At 39.1% G+C, this 12,275-nt stretch overlaps 1 protein-coding gene across 1 annotated transcript in view; it reads left to right on the top strand.

Annotated features, from left to right (window-relative positions):
• Positions 1–247: 247 nt before the first annotated feature.
• Positions 248–12,275, top strand: part of DMGDH (dimethylglycine dehydrogenase) — a 45,645-nt gene continuing 33,617 nt past the window's right edge. The window contains exons 1-5 of the mRNA XM_050913003.1: positions 248–369; positions 2,177–2,342; positions 9,362–9,460; positions 10,705–10,869; positions 11,335–11,539. Coding sequence (XP_050768960.1) covers positions 248–369; positions 2,177–2,342; positions 9,362–9,460; positions 10,705–10,869; positions 11,335–11,539 — 757 coding nt within the window. The remainder of the gene's footprint in view (positions 370–2,176; positions 2,343–9,361; positions 9,461–10,704; positions 10,870–11,334; positions 11,540–12,275) is intronic.

Here is a 12,275-nt window from a genome sequence, read left to right as displayed (position 1 = left end):
CCTGACCCCGCGGGCCGCCCTGGCACGGCCCGCGGCCGCTCCGCGCCCTCCCGCCGCCGCCCCCGCCTGGCTCGAGGCCGGGAGGCGCCCGGTTGCTCCCCCGGGCTGCCCCCCTCAGCCAAGGGGCGGGCCGGCGCCCTCCTCCGTGAGGGCTGGCCTCAGCGGGGGCAGGGACGGGACGGGACGCCGCCGGGAGAGGCGCGGCGCCAGCGCTCTCCATCCCTGCTGCCGGCGGGCTGTGTGCGGGATGAGCGCGGTGCTGCGGGGAGCTCTGCGGCGGCTGCGGCCTCCTCCCCTCGGCGGCCGGCCCGACCCCCTCGCCGCGGCTGCCCTGCGGCCCCTCGGCGGCGGCGCGGGCGCCCAGGGGCGGTGAGTGCGGGCCCGCGGGCCGGGCCGGGCTGTGCCGTGCGGGGCGGGCGCGGGGCGGTGGGGAGGCGCGGGCAGAGGAGCCGTTAACGGTGGCGGCTGTCAGCGCGTGGCTTCCGCGCCGCCTCAAGGCGCGGCCCCCGAGGGTAAAGCTGCCTGGCGGGGGCTGTGAGGGGAAGGAAGGTGGTTAGGGGAATGGGCTCCTTCTGCCGGTCTGCGGTGCTCCACCAGCTGCCGGTCGGGGTCACGGGGCCGCGAAGGCCTGTCCCGAGGTGCATCTTCCCCCTGCGCCTCGCATTTCTGCGTCAAAGACCTGACCCAGCCCGGGGTGAGTCGCTGAACTGGTATGGAGAGATCCCTCCTGTTGTCTTCTGGGCCATACTGATGAGCAAAAAATGACCTGTTTTGACTGGCACAAGCAAACATCTGGGTGAACCGCGTAGTTCACAGGGAAGGTACCCCCCGGATTCTTACCAGGCTCCTGGGTGTGAAAGAAAAGGTTTGAAAAGAGCTGAAAGTCAGGTGAGGAAATCTCAAATTCATGGCATAAAAGAAGCATGAGAAAAGCCTCCACGCTTGACCTAGATTACCATGTGCCTCAAAATTCAGTAGAGGAGCTGGTGTAAGGGTCTCACATCTCGCTGTTAAACAGTTTACTATTAACTTGCAAAAATTAATATGTAATCTCAAAAAAGAACACATGCAAGTGTGTGCTGCACCAAATACAGAAAACCTGTGGTGTCCAGTGCTCCCATTTATTTTACTTTTTATTCATTGCCACATAGTGAATAAGCATGGTGCATATTCCTTCTGCATTTGCATTTAAAATGTCATATTATTTTATAAGATCTCCGTTCATAATACATAAAACTAATAGCTTTGATTTCTGAGCGGAGGATGGGTGGAAGGCTAGTTACACATTAGAAAGCCTTTTGCCAGAGAAGTTGCAACAGCAAATGTACAAGGAGGGGGGAGATAAAATTGAATATTGATTAACTGTCCTAAAGGGAGAGATACTGTGGTTTCACAGTAGTCTGTACTGCTACTGTACTAAGAGGTGCTATCTTGTCTCACAGCCGAAAAAAAAGGCTTTTTTTTAATTTGGGATAAATTTCCTGATCTGGCTTGCTGCTTGGCTGTCTGTGGATGAGGCAGTAGAGGGGAGGATCAGATGAGATGGAGGAGAATGGGGCTGCCTGTGGCAGCAGTTCTGGTTTATGCTGGCTTCAAGTGGTTGTGAAAATGAAGCGTGGTGTAGTAGCAGGTGTGAGCCATTGACGAAAACCTGTTTCTATAATGTTTTGACTTCAGAAAAGTAGAACATGTCAAAATAGACAGAACATGAAAATAAATGTTGTTTCATTGTTCGTGAACACATACACTGATGTAGTCTGCTGACATTGGCTTTAGAAATTTATTAAGGAGCCTTAGCAGACATTTTTTAAAGACTTTGTGTTGTGTATACTGTAGCACTTTTGAAAAGTCAGGTTTTGACACTGTCATTTCAGGGGTACAGTTTCTTATTGAGAAATAGGATCTACATATAAGGGTATATTGGACAAATAACAAAGATTTAAATTTGTGAGTGGAAGCAAACTTGCTTTGTTTTTTGTATTACTACTGTTTATCTATATGACCCTTTAAGAGCATTTACTTTAAAAGAAGGTAAGAGTGAACAGGTTAGGTTTTAAGTCAAGTGTGTCTAGACTCCCAAGCAGGCACCAAGTTGTATTACGATTGGAGCAGTAAACAAAAGAGAAGGACAAAAGTGCGATTGTCTTTTTGTAACTGTCTAATTTTTTTCCCCCAGGAAAGAAACCCCATCTCCTTCCTTGGGGAAAGATAGAGCAGACACAGTAATCATCGGAGGTGGTTGCATTGGTGTGAGTCTAGCCTATCATTTGGCTAAGGCTGGCTTGAAGGATGTTGTTCTGCTAGAAAAATCTGAGCTCACTGCAGGATCTACTTGGCATGCAGTAAGAAATGTTTTGTTAATCTCTCAGATTAACAGCGGTTTGTGTATCTAACAGTGGTGGAAGTTTCATTACCTTTATATTCCCTGGCTTTCCACAGATTAACTATCTTGGTTATTTTATAGATACAAACTTTAGCACTGAGTTTTTTATAGATTGGCTGTATGAGTTTTGAAAAGTTGGTTCAGCTATGCATAGTACACTTTTCTCATTTGTAAAAATTGGGACAAATACTGTATGTTGAAATTACTGGAAGGTAACTGTTAGTATTATACATTTTTGGCAGTTAACTGGATTTAGACTTTAACTTGGACTTTTTGAATTTAAGGTTTTATTTCTAAGGTAATCTAATTCATACTGCAGACTTTATCATTGGAAGTGGTTGCACTGGCCTGCATAAACTAGAAATGTGAAATTTGGTATTGTTGTCAGTGTAATTATTTTTTATATATGTACCATCGTGAAAAAGAGGTGATCAAGAAGCAGTATCAGTGTCCAGTTCTCAGACAATATCACTATCCCAGAAACTGATTCTTATTAGAGAGGAGCTTTCTTTCCTGCTACCGCTGACCTTACACAAAACCTTGGAGGAGCAAAGCTAACATCTGTACACTGTGGGTTTTTTTAAGGCTGAATGTTTGTCTGTACTCTAAGGAAAAGAACTAAAAAGACATACATGTAATAATGACAGGGTGGGGACACCTCCTATAAGAATGTTAATCACATGGATATACTGGTGCACAACATGCATGTATGTAATTACATTTTTTCTATGTCAATGTCTGGAGTATGTAGTGTAACGAAATGAAATAAAGCTTGCCACAATAATAGATACTTTTTCCATTCATTTCCAGCTACGCTTAGCTGAAATTGGGTGAACGTTGTCCCTGTGTGTAGCAATACAAAAGCGTAAAAACACAACAGTTTGGTGTCTCTAGAACTACTCTGTTAATACAATAGAGCATTTATGCAATACTTATAACTGTAGTATCTGAGTGCCTTTCAGGAACAAATTAAGGAGGATGACTCAGATGGATTATATTTTATTTCTATTCTCATACTTCTCCCAGGGGAGGAAGTCTGAAGTTTGAAATGCTTCATCTTAGTGCAGACGTTTTGTGTGTTTGGGGCCTTATGAGAGAACAATAGTAAAAAATGAAATTAAAAAAAGTCACTGCCTGAAATATATAAGTAGGTTTATACTTCATTTTACTTGCTTTTCGACAAACAAAGCAAAAGAAAACACATTGTATGGAGTTAGGAAAAACGAAATTCAGTAATTATGTCTCTTTTAGACAGAGTCATACCACAGCAGTTCAGCAAACAGAGCAACACCATGAATAGTGTCAGATCATGCATCTTGTGTATTGAATCATAACTATGAAATGCTCAAAGAAATACTTTGACTTAAGTACATGAGTGAGGCACAGGCTGAATTCTATTTACCCAATGCATATACAGAAAAATATGTGTGTAAAAAATAATAAAAATCCCCTCATTGAATAAGAAACCAAAATCAGTAATGGTTGCCTTTGTTCTTGTTATACTTGCTCACACTAGCTTATTGCTCATAACTATATAAAAGCAACCTCTCCTTCAGTATTTTTGCTGTCACTTCTTAGTGAATGCAGCAATGGAGCACTGAGTGAGGAACGCTGTTTCAAAGGTAGGGAAGGAACCTGGAGCACAGCAGAGAAAATGCCTGCACTACCGCTATTGAGCGGGCTGCCTTGTGGCACCTGTTGCAACAGAATTTGATGCGATTGGCACAGCAAGACACCTAGTTATGGGACAGGTTAAAATGGATAACTATTAGGTAAACTATATGGTATACTGTCTCTTTTCATTGAACTCAATATTAGCGCTGTGTCTGAAGATGAAAAAGTTGATAATAAGGCTGTTTCAGATGATGAGAAAGATCAAAACTGTGACTGAGTTCTGTTATACTAGGTACTGTGCATGGATCAATGCTTTCCTCACAGTGATACAGTACTAGATACAGATGAAAATTACACATATAGTTAGCACGTGAAGTGGCATGTAGTATATTGCCTGCAGCCACAAATGTTGAAAGTCTGGTTCAGACGTTGCTGTACTATACCACTTTTTCCCTCTTTCACAGTCCAGTAAGTCTTGCCAGAGCTCAGGATCATGTTTCATATAGATCATATTCCTGCTAGTGTTGCTGCCAAAACTTTCTTCCACTTCTCAGGTCTGAGATAAATTTGGCTGACTTTCATGTGTGTTATTAAAACAGCACAGAAAGTGTGCACATTTTTATTTTACCAGTAATAATAAGATATAAATAAGAGAGCAAGTGCTGCTCATTTTTATACCTATCTAACCATGTCATGGTTATTGTATGTGAGTAAATTAGGTCAAGACTTGGGTTTTAAGAACTCTTGAAGTTGTACTATTCTGCAGGTCAGATCATTTGCAATCTCACTGAAGCCCGAGGGACTGAACAAGGCATATATAACAAAAATACGTTTTTTGTGTTGTTACTTTCTTAAAAGGTGTTTTCTAAGAAAATATTTAACATATCATTCTGTTATGTGATACTTTTTCTTGCACCATGAAATTGATTTTGCTGCTGACAGTTAATAAAGCACAGCACAAGACAAATAAAAACTTGTTACAGCTTGGTCAAACTTGGAAGAAGAAAGAATATAACAGTGTTAATACCATTTTCCTCCAGAATGCTAATTTAATGATGGCATTAGCATAAAATCTGAAACAGATTGGAATAGAACAAAACTGATGCATAAGCATTTCAACATATAAAAATTTCAACTATAAAAATGCTTTAAAATCTCTGTGTCAACTCTCATAGCAAAGTGGCCATTCTTAAAATTATTTTCCCAGATCATGGTCACCTACAATAACAAAATCTCTGTCTTACAGAAATAGAGCAAAACCTGGAGCAAATCTCCTTCAAACACAAGAATGGTTCACCCTGAAACTCGGGAAAACAAGTAGACACACTGGGAAAACAAGTAGACACACTGGGAGGCCAGCTGGGCCAGATAGGGAGCTCATGACTGAGTTCCGGAGCAAATACACGGTATGCAGGCGGTAGAAGGCTACAGGAAAAGGCTACAAAGGAGTAATGTAGAAAAATTGCCTGGGCATGTGAAGGGGATGTTAGGAAAGCCAAAGCTCAACTAGCGTTAAGACTTGTAAGGAACATTAAAGGCAACAAGAAGAGCTTCTACTGCTGCACTAGTAGTAAAAGGCTGAACGAGGAAAATGTGGGACTGTTGCTGAATGAGGTGGGTAATTTAGGTACTCAGTGCCTTCTTTGCCTGAGTTTTCACTGACAAGGTTTCTCAGGCCTCTGTGCTCTGAGCAGGATTCAAGGAGAAGAGGAGCTACCAGCAGTGGATGAGGATCAAGCCAGGGATTACTGGGAGAACTTGACTCATGCACATACATTGGACCAGATGGGCTGCATCCAAGAATGCTGCTGATGGCATTGCAAGGCCGCAGATGTACCACCTTTGAAAGACTGTGGAGATCTGTGTAGGTGCCCAACATTTGGAGAAGGGCATATGTATGCATCTTTAAAAAAAGCCAAAGGGACGAGCAGAGGAGCTAAAGGCCAGCTAGCCATACTTTGGTTCTTGGGAAAATCATGGAGCGAGTCTCAGATCTGGGCCCAGAAAGGAGAAAAAAGGTGATTGGGAACAGTCAACATAGACTTGCCAAGTGTGAATCATGTCTGACCAAACCTGATTGCTTTCTATGATAAAATGACTGAATGTGTAGACAAGGGGAGAGCAGTTGATGTCACTTACCTAGATTTTAGCAAGTCTTTAGACACTGTCTCCCATAATATTCATGTATTCAGTTGAAGATGTTATGGCTGGACAACTAGATAGTTAAAAGACTGTTTAGATGGTTGGGCTCAGAGGGCAGTGGTTAATGGTCATCCTCTGCCCAAGCCTGGAAATAAGTAGAGTGTCGCAGGGGTCTGTCCTGGGACACATCCTGTTTAATGTCCTTATCAGTGATCTGGAGTAGATGATGAAGTACATGCTCATCAGGTTTGCAGCTGACACCAAACTGGGAGGACCAGTCAATGCACTCAAGGGCAGGGCTGCCATGCTGAGGGACCTAGACAAGCTGGAAGGATAGAAGGACAGGAACTTTATGAAATTTAACAAGGACAAATGCGAAGTTCCATACTTGGCCAGGGAAGTAGTGCAGTCTATGTCCTTGGAGATTTTCAAGACCAGGCTGGAGAAAGTCTTGAGCAACCTGGTCTGATCTCGTAGCTGACCCTGCTTTGAGTATGAGGTTGGATAGAGACCTCCTCAGGTCCCATTCAATCTGTTTGTTTTATTGTCATTATTTTATGATTCTATAATCTTAAATTTATATAGTCCAGTCAGGTTATAGTTGTCTCCCAGCTGCACTCCTGAAATCAGAAATATTCATTATCTGAAGCCAAAAGGAAACAAATGTGTTTAAAGTTCTTTTCTTCACTTAAAAATGTCAGCAAGAGAAGTTTTGATTTAATTCCTGCAGTTAAGTGCTCTTGAATGTATATGGTTTTGTAGCTAACTTCCAAGTGATCTGTGGTTCATTTGGTTCAAAATTACTTTACTAACAGTGACCACTAAAATGGAATTTCCCTACATCTGGAAAATACATTACTACATTTGGAAAAAATAACAAAAGATGAGAAAATGTTTACATAACTAAAAGAAGACAGTAAAAATAATATGAGATGACAAAATTTGCAGGTACAAGTAAACTACTCATAGGTTATTGTACATGGCTAAAGAAATGTAAACATTTCAATGCCTAATTTATTTCTTTATTCTGTATACACAGAAAGAGGCCCTTAGGACTTATTTTTTAAGAAAGAAGCAAGTTGTAATTACAAATTCTGCAGTGAAACAGCCCAGGGTTTTAGTCTGATGTAATTAAAATAAATGTGTTCACAACAACATAAAAGCACATGTATCAAATGAGATCTAAAATGCCTTTAGTCAAATATCTTGTCTCCAGCAGTGTCCAGTATGATGACGATCCAACATGATAATAAGAAAAGGACAAGCAATATTTTTCCAGGCTATTAATTTAGCCCAGGGACTTTCTGAATCCAGCATGCCTGCTTTGTGCTTAACGTGGCTCTTAGTAGATTTATCTCCCTCCTACAGATTTGTGTGATCACTTTTTAAACTCAGATTGTTGAGGTAATGAACAATACCAAATATACGTAAGGAACTAGAGCCAAATTTATGAATAAAATACAGGCACAACTGAAAAATATAATACTGGTAAGTGATTAGTTTTGCACTTTTTTCCGTTAGTTTATTTTGGCATTTCAGTCATGTGGTACACTATGATATCGTGTATAAACTTTAAGATATCAGAAAGGTAAAATCCTCACAAAGAAAGGTAGGAAAAACTTTTAACACCATGGCTAGTGTAAAGACAGACAGTTATCATACTCTTGCTCTGAAGATACTGAGTACTTGTCATCTCAGGCAGTGAGTATGATTTATGTTTTTTGACGGAAATGGTATCTGAGTGTAAGCCATCTGCCAAGAGCAATTTGAAGCTAATTGTTTCTGAAGAAAAAGATCTGGTCTTAGATGTGAAGCTGCACCAAGAAAGATGGGTCAGAAGAGGCCATGGTTTAAAAAAATGAGGATGTGTGATCTAATTCATGCGATATATGTTGATATTAATTATAGAGAAGTGTAACATTTAATAGGTTCTTAGCATAATTAAATTAATTTGAATTAAAATATATCTTTAAAGACCACCAAATTTTGCTTTTGTTATTCATATGTATACAGTTATTCCACTAGCTTTAAACATTAAAGCCTTAAAATATGTAGCACAGAACAGAGCTGACAAATTAGAATCAAGAGTAGTTAGTGTATATGCATACTAGGCAACTTAGAAGGAAACTATCAAAACTCTATTATATGTGTTACTTTTCACCTTTGTATTTCCTGCTTTTTTTTTCTTAGAATGGCAGTGAACTCAAAGGTGGACTCTGGTGTCTAGCTCCCTTAAGTGAAGCAACCTTAATCTATGAATAGCTCTATTTTAGTTAGCAAAATATGCACTATATATATATAAAGTATTTAAATCAGTGTAATTATTTATCTTGAAAACCTGAGGTAATTTTGCATTTCTATGTCTCACTTGGAAGAAGGGTTTTAGTGAGATGTCAAATTTAGGATATACAAAGACATATGCTTAACTTCAGTAACACTTTATTTCTGCTTTTTTTAAGTGCTAAATGTCTGCAGTTATGAAAGTCATTAGATTGATGCAGCTGTCTCTATTGTAGGCAGGTGAACAGTTTCCTTAAATATAGAAGAGGCTGTAGTAACTTCTTGATGTTACCTTTGCATGAACCCAAAAGGGCTTGACAGCTTTCTAAAGTCAGACCTGGTAAAATGATGTGCAAAATACATACAGTAATTTCTTAAACTATTTCTGCAATGCAGCAATTGCTCTTGAGCTGCCACGTGAGACAACTGTTGAGAATAGGAGAACATTGACTTCCACCACCCTGCTGTTCACACCCCAGGAATGTAATAACTCTTGTTAAGATCTGGTCTTTGTGAAGGTTTGGTTTCTCTCCCATCTCCGTTTGCAAGAAGGAAAAGATCTTACTACAGGACATTTGGAGTTAATCAGTTGATTCAGTTGATCAGGAATGGACTTGTGTGTCTCTTCCAAAAGATTTGAAACAGGCAACTGAATAATTTAAGGAAGACAGGAAACCATAGGAGAGAACAACTGCAACAGTATCATGGGTTGACAAATTTGATGGGAAAAGACAGGGGGAAAAACACATGTGCAGAAAACAAGAATGCCGTAAGGAGGGAAAGGATTTTATTTTTATTTTTGTAGCAGTTGGCTCTATCCATGTGTTGCTTTTCTTTCCAGTATCGTGACAGTTCCTTTTTGAATGACAGTTGGAAGGAGGGAAAGAAATCACCGCATTTCTAATCATATCTCTGTGTTGTTGTTCCTATTTCTTATTTGAGGCTGGTTTAACTACTTATTTTCATCCTGGAATAAACCTGAAGAAAATCCATTCTTACAGCATCAAACTCTATGAAAAGCTGGAAGAAGAGACTGGACAGGTAATCTCCTTGACCTTTAAAGTATTAATTCAGATCAATACTGACCTTACTAGTAGTCTTACAAAAAAGTCTGGAGTTGACAAGTTGTATATGTGTGTGTTCATGACTATCATAAGGCTCCCTTTTTATTTAAATATATTCTTCTGCCTGCATATCTATGTTATAGTCTGGTGCTGAGTCACTAAATATTTTAGATGGTTTCCCAGATCCCTCTAAAGTTTAAGAAAATAGTTTTCATAAAACATCTCAGAAGTTCAGCAGACTGAGAGTCTGCAACTTTATCTTGGTATAGGAGTTAAAATAGCATCAAGGATCTGGAATGAAAGGATTGATTATGATACACTCCGGCTTTAAACATGTCACTTAAAAATTCATATGATATGATGCTGTCTGTACTTGAGAAGATTGCTGCAATTCTTCCCATCCCTTTCAGAGATGTGTTTTTATTTAGTGACTTAAGGAATGGGTATGCAGAGAAACACAGGAGTCATCTTTTTTATTTGGCATCACTTGGCCATATAGATTTCATTTACTAAAATCATGCTTGCTTCAGACTGCAGCAGAAATTGCATGATCCTCACTGTACTAGTCTACAAACTAGATAATTATAATAAAATGCTTTTTTCTTCTTTCTACGGCTCAGCTAGATAAGATACTACAGCAGATTATTATTGTGAGTTCCACTAAAAGACTTATTCAGCCATATTAATGTCCTGTGAGGTAACATAGAAAAGGTGAAGTAAATAGTGTATACCAGAAAGTGAGCATTCAGTGTCCAGCTATATAAGGATTTCTACTTTATTAAAAAGACAAAAAAACGTGGGTGGTTATTCATTGTGTCAGTGAAGGTGCTGCTTAGTCAGTTAAATATGTTCTGCAGCATCTCAATAGAAAATTATGCAGGTGATAGGCTTTAATATAAACTATTATGTATTTATTTTTGAGATGTATCTGATTCTGTTTTTGAAAGTGTATATCATGACATTCAATAAAAGCTTTTTACAACTGTTTTGAAGATAGTATGTATTAACCTAGGAAGTTAATTTGAGAAATTTTTTTTAAATTTTGTTTTCTCTAGGAGTTTACATCTAAGTCCTGTTCCTTCAAGGGCACGTAACTTATTTGAATCTCTTTTCAGTGATGTTAGTAGCAAAATTCCTGTAGAATTCCCATGGCATAGGAAATTGCACTTATGGAGAAAAGTAAAGGTTCTTTCAGTAATTCACTTTTGCTCTTTATTTTAGGCTGTGGGGTTTCATCAGCCTGGCAGCATCAGAATTGCTTCAACCCCTACTAGGGTGGATGAATTCAAATACCAAATGACTCGTGCTGGTTGGCACCCAACAGAGCAGTACCTAATCACGCCTGAGAAAGTACAAGAGCTGTTTCCCTTATTGAACATGGATACGGTAAAGAACCTAATTTTATGAAAGATAACTTCCATTGCAATTGAATATTGGTCTATCAGATATGTAGACATAAGGTCTGTTTGCTTTGTACAAATTGTACAAGAAATTTATGTTTTTCAGTGAAAAAAGATGCATTATGAACTAAAATCAGACTCACATGCATTTTAGTGCATACTGTATGCCAGTGTGCATACTATTAATTATATAATTATATAATATATATAATATTATAATATTAAAGCATTGCAACCTTTGATTGCACGGGAGAACTGAGCAATTTTACTTCCTTAGACCATCGTTAAGTTGGGTAGCTGTAGCCTTGATATTATTATATGCTTTGAAAACTTGTTTTGATTTGACTCCTTAAGGTTCACTGCATTCAAGAAATAAAGCATTTTTTAAAAACTTAGTTAATTGTGATGAATTTTAATTTCTTTCATTTTGTGGGATTTTACCTCCTCTTAGGTTTTAGCTGGCCTCTATAACCCTGGAGATGGCCATATTGATCCCTATTCTCTCACTATGGCCTTGGCTGCAGGAGCCAGAAAATATGGTGCCCACTTAAATTACCCTGTCCAAGTGACTAATCTGAACTCCCAATCAGACGGGACATGGGAAGTTGAAACTCCACTTGGAATAATTCGAGCAAAGAGAGTTGTGAATACTGCAGGTAGGATTTAACATAAGCATTTGTATACTGTTCAGATTTACAAACTAGCTGACACGGAGCATCTGTACTGAATTTTGTCAATTACAGGAATAAGTAATATATGTTCTTGAACATTCACTTGGTTTGTGGTAAAATGGACTTTTCACATATTACTATACAATATTGTGAAGATTTAGCTCTTATGTTAATTGTACTTGACTAGGCATTAAAAATATTTCTTTCTGGTTTGTCTCCAGCAATTACTAGTCAGACTGTCTTGTTATGTTTTAGTAACAGAAGAGACCTTTACTGGTCTACAGTAAGTTGTGTAGAAGAGAGGCTACTGTCTATGCATATTGTCCTCTAAAATCTTATCAAAGCTATTTAGGAAGGGAGATGGGATGTACAAATGAAGTAGAAATGTCTTCACTGTTTTTTCAAGGAGACTGAGGATTTGCAGCAAGTAAGATAACCCTGCCTCTTTCAGTATTATCTTTCTCTAAGATTTAACTCTATCCACCTATCCTTGAAACAGAAGATTTTTGTTGCCCTTTGAGTAGTATTTTAAACATGCATCTGGCTTAACAATACATTTTTTCATGTAATAAAAATTTCCTAACCCAAAGGAGCTTGTATTTACATATGCAATTTTTATTCTTCATTGTGTTAAAGAAGCTAAACTGATATTTCTGCTTCAAAGAGCTTTTGGACAAGAGTCCTTTGGATTTGTGTTTGTTTTACTGAACAAGTTGATAGG

The sequence above is a fragment of the Gymnogyps californianus genome, chromosome Z, assembly GCF_018139145.2.
Source record: "Gymnogyps californianus isolate 813 chromosome Z, ASM1813914v2, whole genome shotgun sequence".
Lineage (NCBI taxonomy): Eukaryota > Metazoa > Chordata > Aves > Accipitriformes > Cathartidae > Gymnogyps > Gymnogyps californianus.
This window is presented reverse-complemented; position numbering and strand designations above follow the sequence as displayed.